This window comes from Pristis pectinata, chromosome 9, assembly GCF_009764475.1.
Source record: "Pristis pectinata isolate sPriPec2 chromosome 9, sPriPec2.1.pri, whole genome shotgun sequence".
Lineage (NCBI taxonomy): Eukaryota > Metazoa > Chordata > Chondrichthyes > Rhinopristiformes > Pristidae > Pristis > Pristis pectinata.
In genome coordinates this window covers 72,771,610-72,796,342 of record NC_067413.1, presented here as the reverse complement: position 1 = coordinate 72,796,342, position 24,733 = coordinate 72,771,610, and the positions used below count along the sequence as shown (strand labels likewise).

Genomic DNA, 24,733 nt, shown 5'->3' with positions numbered 1-24,733 from the left:
TGAAAATTCTTTTAAGATTGATTTTGGTGCAGTGGTGTGCAGACCCATGCAAAGGCCAAATGTTCTCCCAATACAGTTCTCCTAGTGTGTAGTCAGTGATTGAAAACTCATCTTTCACCTGCTGTTTTTATGCCTTGTACTGCAGACAGACATGAAAATTGCTCTCATTACCCTTGGGCTTTTTTTTTAAAAGAAAAATTATTGGCCTGGAACATGTCAAATTTGAGTCATTAAACAAGCCAGAGAAATTAGCTTGGTGCACCTGGACATTTAACTTGAGCCAATTGTGCCAAAAACCAATCTTCTCTAAGACAGTGGAAGTAGAATTAGTGAATTATCCAGTCAATGAATGCAAGTTCATTTCCACAAGGGGAAGTTCGAATCCAGCTGCTCCACTAGTATTAAATTTGTAAGTCAAACAAAACATAAATGAAGTGACTTCAATGTTACTGACTGCACTATAAATGATTAAAAAATAACAGGAGATATTGTTCAATACTTTGGCAACAGATGAATTCAACCTCTAGTCTGGAAGTAAAAGCAGAATGTTGGAAATACCTAGCAGGTCAGGAGAGGACAGGCAAGATAATTTGGGTTTGTGACCCATATGTCAGGTTGATAGGTATACTTTTTCCACAAATGCTGTCTGTTATTAGTCAGAATAAATTTATAAAGATGACTTGCTGCAACAATCAGTTTGAGGAAATCCTGGACTTATCATCTGTGGCTCAGAAATTTGTGGAGTTTGTCTCATTTAAGATAATCGAGCACAGAAGTCCATGCTGATACTTCAGAAATGACCTCCAACCCCAGGTCATTAGCTGTCCCATGATCCTGATTGTCAGGCAGTTTGCACACATCCATGGCTACAGCCTTAGCACTTCCCCAACACTAGCAACGATATGGTAGGAATGGGCAGAAAACATTTGAGGTTATGGTATTAAATTTGGCTGGACCATGATATCCTCGACCTTACCAGGTTCCTCTTTAGCTGTTGCACTCTGTATAAGCCATAAACCATTGAAGCCATGGAAAAGTTGCCATAACAGTAGCAAGCCACGGTTAGGAAACTAGGGACGTAGTGGCAGATCAAATGATATAAATGCATTTCAATTGAATGTTTATTTTTACTAGGTAAATTGAAAGGACGTGATTCTAAAATCAGTGTGATAGTTATGAAAAAGGATAGGAGGAGGCTTCAATACATATAATTAATTTTTTAAACCATTGTATAGTGTTGGCCTGAATGACTCAAATTAATTGGATATATGGTGAGCAATGCTTTTTGGAAAAGTTAGAGCTTCAGCTGTTTCCTGTTATTTTAAAAGCATAAAAGCAAACTGCTATTTGTTTGGAAGATTGTTCACGTTCTAAAAGACTGAAATTTTTATCTCTGATTTTTCTTGATAAGCTTGATTTTTGCATACATTCTGGAAAGCTTATGTTGCTTTCCTCCAAGTTTTCAGTTTATGTTTCTGGTTTACATTTTTTTAAACATTCTTTTTTTCTGAACTTGTGTACAATTTCTCTCATTTATCATTTCTAGGATTTTATTTTTGATTGCAAGATGTAGCTCTTTGTTAAGTAGGGCATCGTGCCTAATACGACATTTGTATTTCATTAAGTTCACATCAGAAGCAGAATCATTTGCTTGTGTTACTTGCAGAAAGTATTCAACAGACCTTTCTTTGGTGTCAAGAAATGGAGTTAACTCATTTTTGAATATCCAACAGAAGTTGTCAATCTTAAAATAACTGCAGAAAACACTATTGGTTTGGAGTTTGATCAGCAAGAATTTGTAAGAAAAGCCACTTTACATAGTTCTTGAAATAAGCATTGTATTTATCATTTCTGATCAACTTCTGAATTCAGTTCAGGAGAATCAATTGAGGCAATATAGCTTTGAGATCAAATGTTCATCCAGTGTGAATAATTTTTTAAAACCTGTTTTCAGATATGTTGTTTTCAGCCTTTGCTATATTTATAGGAAATTATCAATATAATTATGGTACTGGTTGTATCAGCCTACCTGAATAAAAATAATGCCACTAGAGTAAATAGACAAGTTAACTTATCTGTTGCCTGTGCAAATTTTAGCACTGACATTTTGGTGGTCTTGTTTTTAAAATCTATTTACAATTTCTAAAATGGTTCAATTTCTAAAATTGCAGAGATTCCAAATATAGTTAGAGAAATTTTGCAGTTTATATCCACAGGCAGCAAGAATCATAGCAAAGCTGGCTGCTTGGGGCCGTGAATTGATGGAAGGAAGTGATCTGAACTATTATTTCAATTGGATTAAAACTCAACTGAGTTCCCAGGTAACTTTTCTTTTTAATCAGCATAACTTGGGTTGATTAATTAAGCTCCATTTTTAGCAATAATGTCTATGATGCTAGTAGCAGAAAGGCTCATGAGTACAATTACACTTAAAGATATCTAAGTAAGTGGACTGAGTGACAATACTGTTTCCATTGTTGCAAGATACTACAGATGCAATTGGTGAATGAAATAGCATAAGCCATCTACTATGGATGCTATACACTGAATGTGCTTGACCATTTTGAGATCTTTATTTGATACTTCATAAGGCTTATACTGTTCTGTCTTTGACAGTAAAAGATCCTCTAGGATCTGAGTATGGTAGAATTTTGTATTTAATTTGAGGTCAGAAACGACTATGTTTAATTTAAGTATAGGAAATTACAGTGGACTGAGGATAAAGTTAGCTGAAGTGGACTGGGCCGATAGATTAGCAGGAAAAACACAAGGCAAGGAATGGCAGATGTTTAAAGAGGAAATTCAAGAAGCTCAACAAAACTGTATCCCAGTAAAGAAGATAGACACTAAAGGAGATATGAACCAACCATGGCTAACCAAGAAAGTTAAGGAGAGTGTAAAGTGGAAAGAGAAAGAAGAAGAAGAGGCAGAAGCTGGAGGTAAATCTAAAGATTGGGATAAATTCAGAATAAAGAAGACAGCAAAAATAAATAGAAAATAAACTGAAGGCAAATATTGAGGGACATAAAAATGGACAAGTTTTAAGTATATACAGTATAAGACAGAGAGGTCTGAGTGATCATTGCCTCCTTAGAGAATGGGACTGGAAATTGATATTGGAAGAAAGAAAATGCAAGAGTTAGATACTTTGTATTTGTCTTTATAGTAGAAGATATGACAGACATTCCATTAATACTGAATATTAATGAGAATTCGTATGAGGCAAACTAATGGGGCTGAAAGCTGATTAATTCACTGGCTCGGATTGCTTGCATCCCAGGATCCTGAGAAATGTAGCCACTACGAAAGTAGATACATTTAGGTAAGATCGTTCAGAATTTGTTGATTCTAGAAAACTGATGTCCCAAGTCAAAATGCAAGACAAAAAACAGGTTAACTAAAGGGCAATTCTTGGATATGTATTAAATTGATTATTAACAATATAATAGCAGTATGTTTGGAAAATTGTGATCTACTCCGTTGTCAAGGATTTACCGAAGTCTTTAAGTTTAGAAAATTTAATGAGAGAACCAGCCTGGATATGCAAAGGTTAAGTCATGCCTTGCAAATCTAATTACATTTTTTTTGAAATGGTGGCTAATGTGGAAAAATGAATTTTTATGGATGCCCTTCGGATGAACCTGTAGAAAGCATTTAATAAAGCCCTTTGTAGGAAACTGTTAGCAAAAGCTGAAGGCAAATTATTGAACTGGTTAGGAAATTGGATGCCCAGAGGAGACAATGGCATGATGAGCAGGTAGTTTAATTGGCAGACTGTAATTTTATCTGCAATAATTTATGAGGTCTCTTTACTATTATATTGCTTTCTATCCCATCATCTAAGTTAAATATGGAAATTGAATGGCATCACAGTAGAATGAATTTTTGTGGTGAATGAATTTTGACAAGGGCATCCACTTTGGTCTAAAGAGATGAAACAGAATACTTGGTAGTGAAAGGCTGCACTAGCAGAGGTCCAAACAATCCTGGGTGACTGTCATTAAAATATAAAAGACAGTAGAAAAAAAGCATGGGAATGGCAGGTAGACCTTGTATCTAAAGTAGAATACAAGGGAAGTAAAACTAATGCTACAGCTTTATAACCCCTGGTTATCATACCATTTAGTACTATGAGTAGTTCAGTTCATTGTAGCTTAAGAAAAATATATTATTGGTGAATGTTCCCTACAGTAATTGACCAGAATGATACTGAACATTAATTGTGTGGAGAGATTATGAAAACTAGGGGTCTATTCCCTTGAACAGAGGGTTAAGGACTTATTTTATTCAGTGATTACGTATTAAGGGGAACTGGTAAGGTAGATAAGAGTGAAATTTATTTCCAGTTGTCATGGGCTAAACATTAGAGCCAGGCTTTTCAGGAGTGAAGTTGCGAAATAATTCATGTAAAATATAATGGAAGTTTAGAACTGTCCGGCAGACAACAGTTGATAATGGGTCAGTTGTTAACAAAAATGGGGCAAGGAGTATATATGGAGTAAGTTCATTAGCAAAGGTTTAGTTAAATAATGAACAGGCATGAGAAGCTAAATGATCTACTCTTCCGTACATTACTAATTCTTTGGGCATATCTTTCCTACACAGGGTGAACGGATTTCCATTCTCAGGTTTTTAACATAATTGCTGCTTCTCATGATCTTTCTTTTGGAAAATAATGCTGCTTATTCTCTCTCCTTCAGTCTCTTGTCAGTGTTCTTAGTTGCATACATTAGTTCTATTAGCATAAACCGTTCTGTCTCTGAATACTGATCTTGTGTGGTGTTTTTCCTCTTTCTTTTCTTGAGAAACCTGCAATCTTAGAAAAATTGAGCTGAATATTCCACTAATTAACAGGCTGCTTGAGCTTGCTCGTTGCTTGTTCCTGAACCATGAACTTAACTCCAGCATAGTGCCAGGGTAGTCTTCTGCTGGCTCCCAATCAAAGAGAGAGGTGCAGGGCCACTCTAGGTGTAGTTCCAAGAATGGCTTTAATAGCTGGTGAAGCCTATCCCCATGCTCACCATCTGTCAAAGCTGTTGTTTACAATGAATGTTTGTGAATACCTTTGCGTTTCCAAATGTTCAAAAACACTCAAGTGCTATCAACAAGTAAAAATACTGTTTTTAAAAACAATCAAAAATAAAACCGTTCAACTAAAATTTAAAAAGAGAACAAGTAAACACTTAAATTTCTGAGTTGAAATCAAATAATAAGGCCTACGTCCTCATTTTCTGAACAGCTATTTCTTCCTGTTGATTTCATTGGGGCTGCTATGCTGAGGGATCCCAGAAATGGCTTTAGCTGGAGTGGTTTTGGCTGCGCTTGTGTGTATTTAAAATGTTGACACATCCAAGTAGATCAGGTCTGCCCTAATATTTATACCCTATGCTATTTCCTTGCTTTTGGGCATTCTGTCCTATGCAGTACATCTGCCATTTTCATTAACCTTTTGTTGATGTGCTTCCAAGTCCTTTTTATCTGTGACCACTAATCATCATTAAGACTGCAGGAATTACTCAGCAGTGTAGGCAGCATCTGTAGAGAGCAAAACAGAATTAATGTGTCAGGTAGATGACCTTGCATTACAACTAGAAAAGTTATAAACAAACATTTTAATTTGTAGAGAAGGTGAGGGATGGTGAGATAAAAGAGAATGCCTGTGATAGGGTGAGACTGACTGGCACATGTGTTGGCTTAGAGAGGAAGGCTTGTTAATTGCAGCGTAAATAAAACAATGAAAACTGGGGAAAACAACTAATGGTGGAGCTGAGTTATAAATCTCTGCAGTTGGATACCTGAATGAAATACATGGGTCAGGCAACATCTGTGGAGGAAGAGAAACAGTGTCACAGGTTGATGACCTTTCATCAGAACTGCCCAGTCTTGATATAAACTAAAAGGCCAACTATATGAAATGCTCAAATTCATTAAGTCCTGAGGGCTGTAGTATTCCTGGTTGGAAGTTGAGATTCTGTTTTTCAAGGTTACATTGAGCTTCATTGAAACAGAGGTGGTAGTCTGAGTTGGATGGAGAATTAATGAATATCTCTAGAAGCTCAGGATCATCCTCCAAAGTGATTATCCAGTCTATGTTTGGTTTCTCCAGTGTAATGCAGATTGCATCATGAGTACTGAATGCAGTATGCTGAATTGGAAGAAGTATAAGTGAATCAGAACTTCACCTGGTAAAATGGTGAGAAATGAGGTAAGAGGGCATGTTTTGCTGTATCTGCAGTTGCATATGAATGCACTGTGAGAAGGGGAAGTTAAAGAACAAACAAGAGACTTGCAGTGGGAATGATCTCTGAAATGCTGAATGGGAAGGGGGGAGATATAGTATAACATTGAAGTTGTAGATACTGTGTGGAGGCTGGTAGCTTGGAAGATGAAGATTAGGGGGATCCTAATCTGAGTGGGAGGAGTGGGGATTAGAGCAGAAATGAGGAGAATGGAACTAGTATGGTTGTAAACCCCATCAAACAAGATTAAGGGAAAAGATATCTGAAGAGCACAGATTTGGAAGGCGTAATCATTGGAATAATTATGACAGAGGTAAAAAAACATGGTGGAAGGAATAGTGTCCTCATTGGGGAAAATGGGTGGGAGATAGTATAGACAAGATAGCTGTGCAAGTTTAGGCTTGTTACTGTATATAAATTGGTTGCAAATTGAGATTGAAACAGAGAGGATGATGAAAGGAAGAATCAGATGAATGATGTGAAAGTGAAATCAGAGTGGACATAGGTGGCTAAGATCATGAAATTCTGAGTTCTGTCTGAGTGCAGGAAGCAGTGCTGATGTGGTCGTTAATGTACTGGGAAAAACTAATGGAGGGCCCTGAGTAGGATTAAAATGACTGTTTCATCCATGACACAAAGGAACAGATATTACATAGCTTGAACCCATTACTGCACCTTTCATACAAAGTCAAAGGAGAAATTCTTTGATGTGCAAGTAAGTTCAGTGTTGTTAAGGAGATTGGTGGTAATGGAGAAGAACAAGATGGGACTTTTTTTTTCCAGGAAGAAGTGTCAAGTTCTTGAACTACCTTGGTATGGGATGGAGATGTAGAGGGATTGAATGCCCATGGTGAAAATGAACTGGTTGGGATGAGGAATCTGCCAGTAGCAAAGAGTGTTATAGATGGGAAGAGATTTGGCAAGGGGGGAAAAAGAGCCAGAGTAGGAAGAAATAAATTCAGTGGAATGAAAATAAGTTAAAACAGTGGGTCTGCTTATGGATTGTAGGGAGAAGTAGAAGCAGACTGTCTCTGCTCGGAGGACTAAAGCTGGAGGCTGTAAAAGATGTTCGGAGGAAATAAGTAGAGATAGTGACCTGATCGTCTGTGGTATTCATGTCACCTTCTCAGGCAACCTCGAGATGCAACACTAAACCCTTCTTCCACGTTAAGCAGTGATTTGCTTGTACTTCCATTGGATTTGGTATCCACATTGTGGTCATCTTTGAAGAAACCAGGCACAGATTAGGTGACTGCTTTGCAATGCACTTTGGCCAAATTTGCAAGGGTGATCCTAAACTTCCAGTTGCCTGTATTTTTAATTCTTCATCCTCCTGTTACTTTGACCAGTGTTTGTCCTTGTGCACTGTTCCATTGAAGCTCAATGTATGCTCAAGGAAAAACGCTCCATCCACTGACTAGACATGTTACAGCCCACAGCAGTTAACATTGAAGTCAACAATCTCCAATGTTCAGTCTTATTGAATAATTCTGACAGAAGGTTATCAATATGTAACACTATTTTCTGTCTGCTTTTTCAGATTTCTGACAAATACAGAGTTTTGTATCTCGCCCTTCCAAGAATTTTTTTTCTCCCCTTTGTTCTCAATTAATTTCCTATATGCATCACTATACAAGTAAGCTCTGGTTAACATGTCTTCATCTTCTCTCAGTTGAAACCACAACTTCTCATGTCAGTCAGTCTCTGTTTTTATTTCAGATTTCTAGTACCTGCAGTCTTTTTTTTAGTTAATTGATTTGTTAGTGTTTTGCAGTGTATATAAAAATGAAAATTTAAAGAATGATTCATTTTGAATATTTTTAGGTTTGAATCTGATGCTTTTGCAAACATTTCAGCTCTGTGAAAATTTTGTCACGTGCTAAGTCTATGGGTGAGACTTAACCAGGTATTAAAGTCTTTCTAGAGTGAGACTTGTTATTTATTGTGTTGGACCAAGATAGGGTTGGGAAAGCCTTGAACAAGAGATCACCAGGAATTTCTCTAGATAAGTGAAGTCAATGGAGTAGTGGCTTACTCTGGCTGACCAAACAGAATTGTCCAGTGAGCTTGATGTCTTCCATTGGCCATGTGTTGTGCATCGCTCCTTCATGATGTTCTTTGTGTTAGTCCTGGCAAGCACACAATGAGAAACATCTTGCATGCAAGAACTCTAGGTGAAAGGAAGAACCAAGTCTTCAGTAGATAGTACTTTGCCTATATCTAGCCTTTGAAGATGTGGTTAGTCAGTTATAGGTGGGACAGAGGATTACCATGATGAAAAAAGTGTGACTGGTTTCAAGTTTCATTATTTGTCTTTGTTCACTAGCCATGCATTGAGTGAATGACACCCTTTTTGTGAAAATTGCCATATTTGAATCTTGTGAACCTGGTCATGTGGCATCCTTCACATGGAGAAGCCTGAAATCCTCGCTCACGCTTACGCTTCCTCCATCTACTTGTTGCAGATGGCGGACAATGAGATTAAACCATGTATAGAAGGGCTGAGTGAGGAATTTTAAACCGAGGTATAACTTAATGTCCTGGATGGAGCAAATGCAAATGATATAAGGATCATGGTTTACCTTGCATGGGCAAAGCTGCCCTTGTCATGCTTTGTGGTTGTAGTTCTTGGTAGCTTTTGATTGCAACTTATTTCATGAAGTATTATCATTTCAAGTATTCCTTGTTGAAGTTGAGTTTTCAAAATGTTCTCTAAAGACCCTTGCTGGATATCGCTTTCCTACTGAGATCCTTTCTCTAACACACCTCCCTTTTTGGATAGCTTTGTATTGCTCTGCATGGCTTCATTTTCCCAAATATCCAATTCTAAGAAGAAGGCCTTCACACTCAATTACTTTTTGAAGTGTATTCACTGTTAGTTTGGTATCTATACCCAATTTACACACAGCAGGCTAGTAAGATAATGTATAATCTCATTTTAATAGTAGAATTGTTGCAATGTTTTACTGTGTTTTAATTTTTTTCCCTATTTTAACAAGATTTTGTCTGATTTGTATTGTCAGATTATAATTTTTAGTGATTCTGATACTTTAAGGAAGAGGTCTCTACTTTGTTAACTAATTGCGTATGTAACTTTCATGGATTATTTTCTACTTAAACATAAAAGAGCACAAGTGGATATGTACTCACTGATAAATTTCATGGCTTCAGTGTGGCTTTTTTAAATGAATTTCTTTCATTAATTATTGCATTCTGCAAAAGTTTTATTTTATAATTTATGATTTAAAGTAGCATCTGATTACCTCTGCAATAATGCAATATATATTCATTCATTTTAAAACTGGGATTGTCGTCTTGCAGTTGAAGTTTTAATGCATTTTCCTTTGGATTCCAATTTATACAAAACATGTCATTTTTATTTTCTTGTTAGAAGTTGCGTGCTGTAGGGTCTGAAGCAGGAACTGTTTCTCCCAGTGAGGTAAGATGAAGTGTAAAAATTGGGAATAGAAAATGGAAAGTTGCATTTGTATAGCTTCCTGAGTGCTGAATGCTGAGAAATGTGAATTATAAATTTATTTTGAGAAACTTCTGAAACATTGTGTTTAAATGCATTATCTGTTAATCAGACTTGAAATACTTCTAAGGTGATGCAGTGATAGTGGGAAAAGGTAACAAGGAAATTTTGTAACCAAAATTGTTGTTACCAATACCTGGCAAAGCTTTCGTTTTGAGATTAAATTTGGAGTATTGTATACACTCTTGGCTACTTTTTTTTATGTGGATATCTTTTGTAAATGGATTGAATTAAAATCCCATTTCTAGGAGCTATAATTTAATTAAAATTATTAATTATCTTTTGAGCTTCCACTAATGTTTTGTTTGAGTCCTGTAAACCTCTGAAAAGCCTGAGACATAATGCTTATGGCAAATCCCAGAGCCAATTCATTTGTGTCTGCTGGCCTATATTGGATCCCTGTCTTTGAATATATTGACTTCAAAATTGTCATCATGATGTCCAAATTCTAATTCCTGCAAATCTGTACATCCCACAGTTTCACAACTCTTAGAACTGTGTTCATTCAGTTCTATACACTTGTGTCTCACAAATATTCTTCATTCCAGCAGTTTGTGGTCTCACATTTGATGATTCTGTCATTCCCTTCCCCTAATTATTCTCATAGAGTGAGAGAGCAAGGAAACAGGACTTAAACCCACCAAGTCCATACCTACCATCAGCCACCTATTTGCACTTATCCTTCATTAATCCTATATTGTTTTGTTCTCCTCATGACCTCATTAACTCACTCCAGATTAGACCACTCACTTTCACACTAAGGGCAATTTACAGTGGCCTATTAACCCACCAACCCACAAGCATGGAAGGAAACAGGAGGAAACTCATGCAGTTACAGCAAGAACATGCAAACTCCATGCAGACAGCACCCGAGGTCAGGATTGAACCCTGATCTTTGGTACTGTGAGCCAGCGTTTCTACTAGCTGTGCCACCTCTTCTCTCTCATACCTCTTTGATTGAACCTTTGGTTACCTGTATTAATGACCTTTTTGACTTGTTTGTTTCTTTTGTCTGCTAACTCTTCAGTGCACTGCATTGAACTCTTGGCTGAAATGCCAGGAAAACGCTCCCCTTCATAGTCACAAGATCCTTTTTGCCACCTGAAAGGCCAAACCAAGGTGTAATATTGTAGCTATAGGAAGACATCCCCAATAGTAGAGTATCCTTCTTACTGCACTGAAATATGTTTAAATTATATCCTCAAGTGTTTGGAGTGGGATTTGAAATCATGACCACCTGACCCTGATATGAGACCATTACTACCGAGCCAAAGCTGAGTCCTACTCGACACTGAACTATTTTGCATTAACATATCACCCCTCTCTCCATTTTCATTTCACCTCCATCTTTAGTTGCAGAGCTCTGAGCTCCAACTTCTAAAATTGCTAAATGACTCAATCTTAATGCTTCACTATCCTCTTCCAGTAGTCATCTTGAAACCAACTTTTTTCACAAGGCTTTTATCTGCTTCAGACTTGGATATCCATTTTAATGCAACGATTAAAACAAAATTGAGTTATAATGGATGGAATGAGAGGGAACTAAATTGAACAATTTAGTTGTAGTTTGTGAAATCTGCCAGTGTTACTTTTGGATTTTATGTATGGTTTCAGTAATTCCCTCAAAATCAACATATCTTTCCTGAGGTGTGGTACTCAGCTGTGTACAGTAGACCTGGTGTGGTTTAATCAGGGCTTTGTGTAGTTGTAGATTCTGCCTCTTTATATTCTAGTCTTCTAAGTGTAAAAGTGATTAGCCTTTATAATTATTTCTGATGCTTTTATGATTTAATGATTTATGAACATTGATCCTACATGTCTTCGACTGCCACCATTTCTAGCTTTTAATCATTTAAAATATTTTATTCCTATCTTTTCTAAGCCTAAAGTGAATGACTGCATGGCTCAATTCTTAGCACTTTGCCTCTGAGTCAAAAAATTGTTGATATAAATCAAATCCCAAACATTTCAGTGCAATCTAAGCTAATACCCTAAGCAGTACTAAGGAAATGCTGCATTGTCAGAAATGCAAGTGGAATGTTAAATCTAGCCCTGTCTAAGGTGGTTGTAAAGAGCCTGCAGCATAACTTCAAAGGAAAGTAGGGATATTCACCTTGATTCTATCCAATGTTTTAAGAAACATCACAAAATGATACCAACATATAAAATTTCTGCAAGTGTGATTTAGTTGTATCCAAGTTAACTGTTCCATTTCCTAAATTACAAAAGTGACCACTTAATAGGATTTCACTAGCTGTAAAAGTGTGGCCTAACCAAAGTTTTATAAAGCCACAACACAACCTCTTTATTCTTATATTCGATGCCCTAACCAATGAAGGCAAGCATGCCATACGCTGCCCTTAGCACGCTATCTACTTGTGTGGCCACATTCAGGGAGCTATGGACTTGAACCCCAAGATTCCTCTGTACATCAATGCTGTATGGGGTCCTGCCATCAACTCCATACTTTCCCCTTACATTTCACCTCCCAAAGTACACCTCACATTTGCTTGGATTAAACTTCATCTGCCTTTTCTCCACCCATATCTGTAACTGATCTATATCCTGCTGTGGCCTTTGATAGCCCTCTACACTATCCACAGCTCCACCAATCTTTGTGTCGTCTGCAAACTTAGTAACCCACCCATCCACATTTTCATCCAAGTCATTTATATACATCACAAACAGAGGTCCCAGCACCGATCCCTGCGGAAAGGCACTAGTCACGGACCTCCAGCCAGAATAACACTCTTCTATCACTACCCTTAGTCTTCTATGGGCAAGCCAGTTCTGAATCCAAACTACCAAGTCACTGTGGATCCCATGTATCTTTATCTTCTGGATTAGTCTACTATAAGGGACCTTGTCAAATGCCTTACTACAGTCCATGTAGACAACATCCACTGCTATATCCTCATTAATCACCTTGATCACCTCCTCAAAAAAAACTCAATCAAGTTTGTAAGATGTGACCTGCCTCACACTTGTGGAAAAAGCCCTGCTGACTATCCCTATTCAGGCCATGTTTTTCCAAATGACCATAAATCCTATGCTTAAGAATCCTTTCCAATAGCTTCCCTACCACTGATGTGAGTTACTGGCCCATAATTTCCTGGATTATCCCTATTTCCCTTCTTGAACAAAGGAACCACTTAACTTCTCCTGAAATAAAAACCAAAAAAGTCAGAAATGCTTGGGTCCTGCAGCATCCATGGGGGGAGAATTCACAGTGTTTTCTATCTTTGTTTCAGCTTTCCAGTTTTTTTTTTAGCTTTTTCGATTATCTCTACCTGAATTGTGTCACTACCAGTTCTTCTGTTTACCTCATTTCAGTTTCAAGTCATCTGTAGGCTTTCAATTTATGCTCCAGGTACCCATTTCCAGGTTATTAATATGCATCAAAAAGAATAGTAATCTCAATAGTGAATCTGTGGAAGACCATATTTCTCTCTAGTCTTAACTACAGTCATTTTCCTCTGCTCTGCTTTTTGCCTCTTAGCTAATTTTGTAATAATGCTGTCAGTCTTTAATTCTAATGGTGTTAATTTTGCTAACAAGTTCAAGGTATGGTACTTCATGCATTTTCAAAAGTTGTTCTCCAATAACAACTTTACCCTTTGACATTGTTGGATATTAGGTGTGGAAAATCACATAGATTCCAGTGCATATTAGGCAGGTACTGGCTGTTTTCTGCTAGTTGTTCAGTTCTAAAACTATTGAAATGCGTATATAATACTGTTTATACAGGAGAGTATTATTTATAGATGAAACTTAATGAGTTGAGGAACCACTAGCTTTCAGCCATTCACAGCTCATATTTTGGACATGCGTGAGTGTAAATAAGGGTGAAGTCCAAAATGAGCTAGAGATTACTTGTCAGCGCATCCAACTGTCTATTGATCTTGCCATTGAGTCCGGTGACAGAATAGTGAATGCTGAAGAAAAGATTTGGATACATTTTGTATCTTGTCCTTAGAGTTACATCAGGGAGGGATGGTGTGTGAATAAATGGGGTTACTGAACCTGTGAAATAAGTTTAACTTATTTATATTTCAGTGTATTAACTGTTAAATTTCTTTAATAAATTTCCATGTTTTAATCCATTAAATCTACTTGAATGATTTTAGTATCATAGACTAAGCAACTTGTTCTCAGGATACAATACCTGAGGCCTCCACCTTCTTACCAGATGCCTTTTGGGGGCAGAAGATGAGCTCATTCGGCTCTCTGTGTCTGGAAGAATTAAGTGCAGGTGGAGACAATGGATGGCAAGTCCATGCAATGGGCTGGGTCTGTGTTTCACAATTATTCTTGTATTCAACCAGATGGAAGTAGGGAATTCTATAACCAAGTAAAATCTCTAACTCCTTAATGTCTTCTAGCCTATGCTTTTATTTAAATGAGCTTGAACATTACCTTTTTTCTTAGTCCAAACCAAAGTGCTTTAGATAGATAAGATTTATTTATTAGTCACATGTACATCGAAACGCACAGTGAAATGAGTCTTTTTGTGTTACTGAGTATGTGCTGGGGCAGCTCGCAAGTGTCGCCACTCTTCCGGTGCCGACATAGCATGCCCACAGCTCCTAACCTGTATGTCTTTAGAATGCGGGAGGAAATTAGAGCACCCAGAGGAAACCCACACAGACACAGGGAGAACATACAAACTCCTTACAGACAGCAGTGGGAAATGAACCCAGGTCGCTGGCTCTGTAATTGCGTTATGCTAACCACTACACTGTCGTGCTGCAGAGGCAATTAATTACTTTTGAAGTATTGTCACTATGTCAAAACTTCTTAACTGTAGCATAGCATGGAAATAAATTATAACTGGTTTGTTTTGTCACTTTTTTGATGTAATACTACAGATTTGGAGACCAGAAATGGTTACTTCTTGTTTCTAGATGGAGTTGTTCCGATACCCATCCTCTGTTTCTAGTTGGACAAAAATAAGTTTGGGTCAGATTGATCATAGTATAGACATGATACCTGCCATTGCACAGAAAACAACATGCACTTAGTTTTTATTCTTGGGCTGAGGTCACCACTGCTAGGCCCAGCCTTTATGTCTATAGTACAGCAAAACATACCAAGGTATTTCACAGAATAGTTTTCAAACAAAATCTTGATGTCAGTCCTCTTAGATGATGGGTAGGCGATCAAATGTTTGGCCAAAGAGATGGATTTTAAAGAGCAACTTAAAAGTAATTGAGTAAAGTGAGGAATATCAACCAGGGTATTTCTGATGTCTGAGACCACGGCCAGCAGTAGTGGAATGATAAAAATGTGAGATGCTCAAGGAATACATTAATTTTTGGAAGGTTGGAAGAGGATACAGAGATTTGGCAATGGGGTTACTGTTGGGGGGGCCTGGGGGTTGCATAGAGTGAGGGGAGGAGAGAATTGAACACGAATGAGAATTTCAAAATGGGGAGATGACTGAATGGAGCCAAGTCAGGTCAGTAACCACGGATGAGTGGGATTTGGTGAGATGAAAGATACGGGAAAAGGTTTTGAAGTTTAGTTGTTGGCAAATTGATCGTGGGGTGCTATAGAAGGATGGTCTGGTGTGGAACAATGTTAATGTAGATATGAGTTTCAACAGCTGATGGACTGATGTAAGGTTGGATGAGGGCGATGTTGCATCTTCCGCCAAGGTTTTAAGAATTTTTTTAAGAAGCATTTTGCTTCTCCTGCAGGCAGATTTGAAAATTCAGAATTTTTTTGTTGAATACTGTAAAGCTAAATATATCTTAGACAATGCAAATAACGAAGTGATAGTTGTAAAAATAAAAGCCTCCCCTCCATGGACTTTGCCCTCTCGCTGCCTTGGTGAAGCAGCCAGCATAATCAAAGACCCCTCCCACCTACGTCATTCTCTCTTCTCCCCTCTCCCATCAGGCAGAAGATACAGGAGCCTGAGGGCACATCCCACCAGGCTCAAGGACAGCTTCTATCCCACTGTGATAAGACTATTGAACAGTTCCCTTATATGATGAGATGGACTCTTGACCTCACAATCTACCTTGTTATGACCTTGCACCTTATTGTCTACCTGCAGTGCACTTCCCTGTAGCTGTGACACTTTACTCTGTATTCTGTTATTGTTTTTACCCTATACTACCTCAATGCATTGTGTAATGAATTGATCTGTACAAACGGTATGCAAGACAGGTTTTTCACTGTACCTCGGTACAAGTGACAATAATATACCAATACCAATAAAAGCAAGCAGAGCTTTGCAGAAGTAGCTTTTCAAATTACCCAAATAAATGTAATTGCATCAGACACCACCACTGACAACAGTAAAGGTACACTTAGACTTATTCTGCACAGTATACTACATGTTGATGTGTGAGATGATCAGTTTCATGGAGTCTTGTGGTATCCAACATTCAGTGAGTCCCAGGCTTGGTATCCCTCCTGAGTGTTAATCCTGGGTTCTTGCGCTGTCCACAAAATCGGGGTTATTCTTCTTTTGAAGCCCTTGCTGATTCACCAGTCCCATTGCATAACAGTCAATGTGGTGGTTGTTTCCATAACTCGTGCTACTTCCATGTCATGACATCTGTTCCACAGTCTTAATGCCACATTGTTGTTGAGGTGACATAAATAATTCCTGCTTTCCAATCCCGCTTTTAGTTGATTTCAAGCTACTACTCCAGTTGAATCCACTTTCATTTGGCAAACTGCTGACTCCCTGTATCATTCTCAGAGCTTTACAGACTAATAACCATTTTTGCGTGTGGCTATCTCCAGATTTCTGTTAAATCAGAACTCACTGTCCATTCTTCTATTCCATTATGGTTATTTTAATTCTCTAACTACTAAAGCTTAGAGAATGCACAATTTGGCAAGCACATGACCTAAAGGCATAGGCTGAGTACGTTGGCTTGGGTTGAAGGACAGAAAGTGTGAACTTCAGCTACTGAATCTATCCTTAAGAGCTGGATGCCACATTTCTGCATTCCAGCTACATTTGCCATCTTTCTATTCACAATGTGGATTGTATTCACTTTTGTACTTATTCCTGGGAATGGATGGGAGCAGAATAGTCCTGAGGTGAAGTAAGTGAATAATGCTGCTGCTTGAAGGTACCATTTAATTCTAAACTTATGCAAATTTAGTGCTTGCTCTGTGCAGTTCCTTTTCCTCCAAGGGTCTTGGTGAAGGACTCATTTGTACATTTTTAACATCTGAAGCTGCTTCAAAATGGTTTGTATGCAATGAATTAATTTGAATAAGTGTCTACTGAGTTGATAAATATGATGACTTTTTTGTAAAGCAAGAATGTATGACTAGTTTGTCGCTCTGAGGGGTGAGTTGATAACAGCATTTGTTGAAAATGCTTTAATTTTACAAAAATTAGTGGGACAGAAGTTTTAACACCAGAACCACACAACAAACAGGCAGATGTTTAAGGTACAGCCAAGTTTCGCTATCTCTGACAATACAATACTCCTTTAGTACAAGAGTTTTGTAAATGTTATTTTGCCATCAGAAGTGAAATGATAGTGCTTGCTACTGGAATCGAAGAAAATTGCCAAGGCAATTTAGTGGTCTCTATGTTATGACCTCTGCACTGCACTTTCTCTGTAACACTTTACTCTGCATTTTGTTATTGCTTTTCCTTTGTACTACCTCAGTGCACTGATGTGATGAAATGATCTGTATGGATGGCATGCTAAGCAAAGATTTTCCCTGCACCTTGGTACATGTAACAATAATAAACCACTTTACCAATTTAGATTTCCCCCTTTACTGCAGCAGTTGTAATCTGGTATCAGTCTTTAGGGATCCATGATATTTAACAACAATTGTGCCTCCAGCTAGCTGGATGGCAAGTTAGATTGGAGAACTCAGGCAAACATAGCTAGAAAGTGAATAGTTTTAATATTTTAAATTTACAGAGCACAAAATATGAAAACAATACAGAGATTAAAGGATTAAAACCTGAAATTTTGAAATAATTGAGGGAATGAAAACAAAAAAAAAAACTGGATTTGCAGTACCAGGGAACAATAGATGTGTTTTACAGGGCTGCTTAAAACCCTGTTCTATCTCATTTAACAAGGCATAATATTTTCATAATTTTTTCGGTGTGTAGTTCATAAGCTGATGTTCTTGTTGAGTCACTGATTTTATTTGCATTGCCTTATGAAACCTGCTACAGCACACCCTATGGAAAAGCAAGGAATCACAGAAACCTATGAATTTCTGTGTTAACTATGCATGAGCTACCTCGAATGGTTAGTGTGGATTTGCCTGCAGTATAACGTTCAAATAGCCGCACTATTGTTGATAAATTCCAGGCAATATTGTTTAATCTTGCAAATTGTATATGGCATTTCAGTTTTTACCTGGGCTTAACTAAAGACTTCATCCCAAAACAACACACATTATCTTTCCACTTTATAGTGGGAGACTGATCTGAAATTTCCAGCATTTGCATAATGTACGTAATTAATATTGATTTGATTTCATTCATGCCGTGCAGGGGAAACTGAACTGACTGCACTAAGAAGAAGTCCTCAATAGACCTGGTAGGGTAATGGGGGTCAACTTTTAGGTTATCCGTAAATTTGATCTCTAGTGCATTTAAGATTGAAACAAGAGAAGGGCAGTGAACACCATGCATGCTACTGAATAGCAGAGTGAAAGTAGGTTAAGTTTTAAAAAATGTTTAATGTATTACTTTGACAAGAAGTGATGGAAATGGGAAAATCATTGAGATTCCTGTTACAAGCTTATTTTATGTATTTTAAATTGATGCACTGTTGGTTTACAGTTGGTCTTGGCTGTGTTCAATAATTTTTCAAAAGATTGGGCATATGTAAAATCAGAATCCAATACACAGATCAGCAGTTCTTGCTGCTGGTCGTGGATCATGCTATCAGTTAAATTTTCTATTTAATTGTTATATTCCTGAGCATAGTGCACAGGGCCCTTCATGGGGATAATTGGTGGTTCTGAACCCACAATGATATCTTGTGCAAATTGTAAATTTGTTACAGGAATGTTTCAACTTTCACAGCTGACGCCCTTGGAATAAAGATGAGCTATCTGTTGATTTACTCTGATTCAATCTTTTTTTTCCGTTCTCTGCTTGAATATTGATAATTGCCTAGAAAATTGAGAATGTAAAGGTTTTTAAAAATGGTGCTCTGGTGTTGACTTTTCTAGCTTTAGGAGCTGGGCAGCTGATATCAAGTTTTTTTTAGAAAAAATAAGGAAACTTGTTCATGCAATAAATAGAAATGGTTATTTTAATTGCTTTTCATTTCAGAGTTCACAGTATGTGCAATGTGTGGCAGGTTGTCTACAGCTGATGCTAAGAGTTAACGAATACCGTTTTGCCTGGGTAGAAGCTGATGGGGTGAACTGGTAAGAATTTCCAGAACATTCATTTGGTCAATACAAATTGGTAAAACTACATTTTTATGATGGCTTTTCAGTATTCCTTGATAATTAATGATTCAAGAAAATACATTGCTCTGTGGATATTGATATGGTTACATAACTATAGGAGTAAACCATATAAACCTTGAAGCTGCTTCTGCTCTTCAGTGTAATCTATGACCTGATCTGGGAGACTTTTCCCCATATCAAGAAGGGGAGTAGGGATAGCCCAGGAAATTATAGACCAGTGAGTCTTACCTCAGTGGTTGGTAAGCTGGTGGAGAAGATCCTGAGAGGCAGGATTTATGAACATTTGGAGGGGTATAATATGATTAGGAATAGTCAGCATGGCTTTGTTAAGGGCAGGTCCTGCCTTACGAGCCTGATTGAATTTTTTGAGGATGTGACTAAGCACATCGATGAAGGGAGAGCAGTAGATGTAGTGTATATGGATTTCAGCAAGGTGTTTGATAAGGTACCCCATGCGAGGCTTATGGAGGAGGTGAGGAGACATGAGATCCAAGGGGACATTGCAGTGTGGATCCAGAACTGGCTGGCCCACAGAAGGCAAAGAGTGGTTGTTGAAGGGTCGTATTCTGAGTGGAGGTCGGTGACCAGTGGTGTACCTCAGGGATCTGTACTGGGACCCTTACTATTTGTGATTTTTACAAACGACCATGATGAGGAGGTGGAGGGGTGTGTTAGTAAGTTTGTGGATGACACAAAGGTTGGGAGTGTTGTGGATAGTTTGGAGGGCTGTCAGAGGTTACAGAGGGACATAGATAGGATGCAGAGTTGGGCTGAGAAGTGGCAGATGCAGTTCAACCCAGATAAGTGTGACGTGGTTCATTTTGGTAGGTCAAATATGTTGGCAGAATATAGTATTAATGGTAGGACTCTTGGCAGTGTGGAGGATCAGAGGGATCTTGGGGTCAGAGTCCATAGCACGCTCAAAGCGGCTGCGCAGGTTGACTCTGTGGTTAAGAAGGCATATGGTGTATTGTCCTTCGTCAATCGGGGAATTGAATTTAGGAGCCGTGAGGTATTGTTGCAGCTATATAAGTCCCTGGTCAGACCCCACGGAGTATTGTGCTCAGTTCTGGTTGCCTCACTACAGGAAAGATGTGGAAGCCATAGAGAGGGTGCAGAGGAGATTTACAAGGATGCTACCTGGAATGCGGAGCATGCCTTATGAAAGCAGGTTGAGGGAACTTGGCCTTTTCTCCTTGGAGCGACGGAGGATGAGGGGGGACCTGATAGAGGTATATAAGATGATGAGAGGTATTGATAGGGTAGATAGAGGCTTTTCCCCAAGGTTGAATTGGTGGCCACAAGAGGACATAGGTTTAAGGTGCTGGGGAGTAGATATAGAGGAGATGTCAGGGGTAAGTTTTTTACTCAGAGAGTGGTGAGTGCGTGGAATGGGCTGCCAGAAACGGTGGTGGAGGCTGATACGATATGGTCTTTCAAGAGACTGTTAGATCGGTATATGGAACTGAGTAAAATAGAGGGCTATGGGTAAGCCTAGTAACTTCTAGGGTAGGGACGTGTTCGGCACAGCTTTGTGGGCTGAAGGGCCTGAATTGTGCTGAAATTGTTCTATGTTCTATATCCTTTAATGCCTTTGTAAAAATCTATCAATCTTAGAGTTAAAATTAATAATTGCTTTTGCAGAAGTGTTCAGATTCTGTAGGGGTGTTTTCAAAATCTAATTCTGTAAAGCCTGTGTCTAAATCTTAAAGTCTGCCTCCTCAAGTTTAGATTTTCCAAATCAGGAAACTGGTTCTCACTTTCCACCTTGTCGGTTTGCTTTCGTACCATAAAGTTTGATCTAACAACTTTCAGAGAACTTTTTTTATTGTAATCTTTTTGCAGTTTAATTCTTGGGGTTAAGTCTGGTCAATTTATGCTACAGTCTGTGCAATTTTTCCTTTTGAAATAAAATGATGGAAATTCTCCAGGCAGAATTAGTGGGAAGTGAAGCAACGTACTGAAAGAAAAAGCAGTTGCATCTCCCACAGAGAGATGCAACTTGAACCAATACATGTTCCCACAGCAATACCTGTCATATCCTTACCTAAGGTCTGATGCACAAAGTTCACAATTTTTGAGATTTGACCTAGCCAAGCTTTGTACAGATGTAGTATTACTACTGCCCCCTATTCCAATACTTTGGGTATAAAAACCAGCAATTTTTTTTTGTTTTGTTTTTCTTCAAAAAAATTAATCTGATGACATCCTTTTTAGTTAGTTTGGATTGCCAGTGCTTCCAGCTTTTCACAATTTAATCTTTTCTATTCTTCTTTGGTCAATTGTACATGAACTCACGTTTTCACTTATTACCTGTATTTACCAATGTTGTTGCTTACCAAACACATGACTTTTATATCATGAAGTTTATGCTAGGAGGTTGCAAAATGAAAACAGTTGCACTGGCTATCATCAAGTAACTTTGTTTGAACTAGTTACTGGATAAAAGAAGTGCCTTGGAGCATTAAGCATTGGGCACAGATGGATGTTTTTGAATGAGGAACTGAGGAAAAAAATTGCTGAGTGAAGGTGACTGGTAGGGAAAATGGAACTAGCAGGTTTGATCAGAAGGTATAATAATCAGGATTTGAGCCAGATGGGGTAAAGCTTGATAAATCCAACAAAAAAGTTGGAGTTAGTTGAGATTCAGTTTCTAATGGCTGCTTCTAAAGAAAATGGGAGTGATGTTAGGCAGTGTGCAGACTTCTGTCCCATGGAAATGAAAGGTCAACTCTTTTTCTTTCCAAGGATTCTGGCTTAGCTGCTGAATTTCTTTGTTTTTATTTCTGAATTCTAACATTAACAGTTTCTTGCTCTTATTATTGAATATACAATGTTTAGGTTAATTTACATTTAGCAAAAGTATTGCTTTATGGTTTTTAGCAATCTAGGCCAAATAGAATAGATGTCCCTTTTAGAAAAAAATTCCAGCAAAGGTAACACTATTAAAAAGTTGATTATTGTTTAGTATAGACTGGCTGAAGTTACTTCTTATCTACCAATATAAAAGTGCTGAAAAATGTGGATAGAACCAAGACTCAGTTGTTGAAATCTCTGGAGAAATGAAATGGTTTTAAGTATGAATTAAATATTGTGAATCATAATATTTTCAATGAAACACACTGACTGTGATTTTTCTTTCTCTGCATTAAAGAATTTAATTGTTCTACTAAAATTTTAAGAAAAGGTTACATTGGATTTTCTGGAAGTTATTTTGATTTTTTTTAATTTAAACGTACAATTGTATGCAACAAAAATGCTAATTTTTATTTAAATTCTGTTTTTCCCCATCACAGCATTATAGCTGTTATAAACAATAAATGTGGCTTCCAGTTACAGTATCAGATGATCTTCTCCTTCTGGTTATTGGCCTTTAGTCCACAATTATGTGAACATCTGCGCAGACTGAATATTGTCCCAGCTTTATCCGATATTCTTCAGGAATCTGTGAAAGAGAAAGTAACCAGGATCATCCTGGCAACATTTAGGGTATGTATGTACATACATATTTAGGACTACTGACAAAACAAAAGCTCTTGGTATTTTTACTATATCTTCTTGGCATCATGTCAGTTTCAAAAACTGTTCTAGAGGTTAGGTGTTGGCGAGATTATTCTGCCTTCATTAATGCATGCATGTTTTATAGTAAGTAATCTGTTGCATGAAAAGTCATTCATGTTTAGAATATTATAACTTGCATGAAAGATAAATGAATAAAATTTAACCTTGAGTAAGGTTTGGAACCCTGTTCTTTTTGTTCACTGCTATTTCACATTTGAAAGCTCTGGGGATCATTTAATGTTGACGAATTGCCAGATTGTTTAATAGGCTAAACATTGTATTTAAATGCACTTTCAAAGGAAGAGAGTTAAATGCATTTTCAGTAATATTTTATACAGAAGAAACTAATGGTCTACCCATTTGCTTACCCATATTTTCTTAACATGATTCTGAAATTAAAAGTTTTATGTCCTCTGTTCTTGAAGGAATTCACTCAACCACTCCAAAGACAGTTGTATAATTTTTGATGTTTTTAGTGTTTACTCTAAATTATTTTGGTTCTAGTATTTCCTATCACTCTGGGTGGTTCCTAACTCCTTAAACTTGCAGGAGGATTAATGATTGTCTTTAATGCTTTAGATAACCTTATCTGATTGGAAACTTTTAGGTACTGGATTAAGTCTTAAGATCTTTCTTTGGTCTTCAGGAGCAGTGCAGCTTCACCTCAGAACTTGTGTCTCAGCCTGACAAATTTGCTTCATATCAGAAGAACAAATTTAAAAATCTAGTTAATCATGTATTTGCAGTAGGAGGTTTTTTTAAAAAAAATCTCCAAAACTCAAAGTAGTAAGAGTCAACCTGATACAAAATTGAAAATACAATAAAAAGCTCGGAATGATGATTTTTTTTTTGTAGTTATTTTGTGTCAACCAACATTTGTGTGAAGAGAAACAAAGTTAGTGTTTCAGTTTAGGAACTGTTTTTAGTTGCATAGTGGGGGTAGATGGAGAAAACAAAGGGAAAGTCTTTGATGTGATGGACACTGAGATTTTCCAAATGACAAAATTGGTTTTGGTGCCATCTGAGGGAATGCTGGTTAATCCTACCTGACTTGTCTGGTGGGATGAAAATAGAAGAGCATGAGTGAAGGTAGTTAGAGAGGGGGACTGCGGTGAAATCTGGGACACCCAATGGTTCCTAGAAAACTGAAACAAAATAGTGCTGGTAATACCCAGCAGGTCAGAGAATGTTTGTTTTTTTTTGGGGGGGGGGGGAAAGGAGAGCAGAGAGGGGGTGTGGAATAGAAAAACTGAGTTAATGTTACAGGTGGATTACCTTGCATCAGAATTGGCTAGTTCTAACACCATAAAGACTGCTTATCTGGAATAGTTGAATTCATTGAGTCCCAAGGGATGTAATTTGCCTAGAAAGAAGAGGAGATGCTGTTCCTCAAGGTTACATTCTTGAACTTGTGTTAAACTTTGACCTTGATTGTTGGCCTCCTATATTGTTTGAACAAAGTAGTAGTTGGAGAATTAAATTGATAGGCAACTGGAAACTCAGGGTTACCCTTGTGGATTGAATGGGTGTATTCTGCAGTGGTCAACCAATCTGCTTTTGGTTTTTCCAAGGATCACATTGTGAGCACCAAAAGCAAATATTAAATTGGAAATAGATCTGATTTAGCAGGATCGTCTGATGCAAAAGAACAAGATAAAAGTGCGTGTGTTGTATCTTCTGCAGTTGTGTGGGAAGATGTCATGAGCAAGGGAGAGTTGGTGGAGATGGAACAGGGGTAGAAATTAGAAGAATCCCAGAGGGCATGGACTCTTTGGAATGTTGAAAAAGGAAGGGAAGATGCATTACATAGTAGAATCTTGAAGGTGGTAGAAATTAGACGATCATCCATTCAGTGTGTAGGCTGATAGTGTGAAAGGTGATGATGCAGGGATCGTTTTGGTTGGGAGGAAAGAGGTGATACAGAAGTGCAGGAAATGGAGGAGACTCTACTATAGCAGGAAGAAGCCAA

At 37.7% G+C, this 24,733-nt stretch overlaps 1 protein-coding gene across 3 annotated transcripts in view; it reads left to right on the top strand.

Annotated features, from left to right (window-relative positions):
- The window catches only part of atp6v1h (ATPase H+ transporting V1 subunit H), a 65,699-nt gene that overhangs the window by 19,896 nt on the left and 21,070 nt on the right, over nt 1-24,733 (top strand). For 2 of the 3 annotated variants that reach the window (XM_052023685.1, XM_052023687.1), the window contains 4 exons: nt 2,217-2,321; nt 9,631-9,678; nt 19,061-19,158; nt 22,500-22,692. In XM_052023685.1, the coding sequence (XP_051879645.1) occupies nt 2,217-2,321; nt 9,631-9,678; nt 19,061-19,158; nt 22,500-22,692 (444 nt within the window). The remainder of the gene's footprint in view (nt 1-2,216; nt 2,322-9,630; nt 9,679-19,060; nt 19,159-22,499; nt 22,693-24,733) is intronic. The other variant, XM_052023686.1, reaches the window with a different exon arrangement.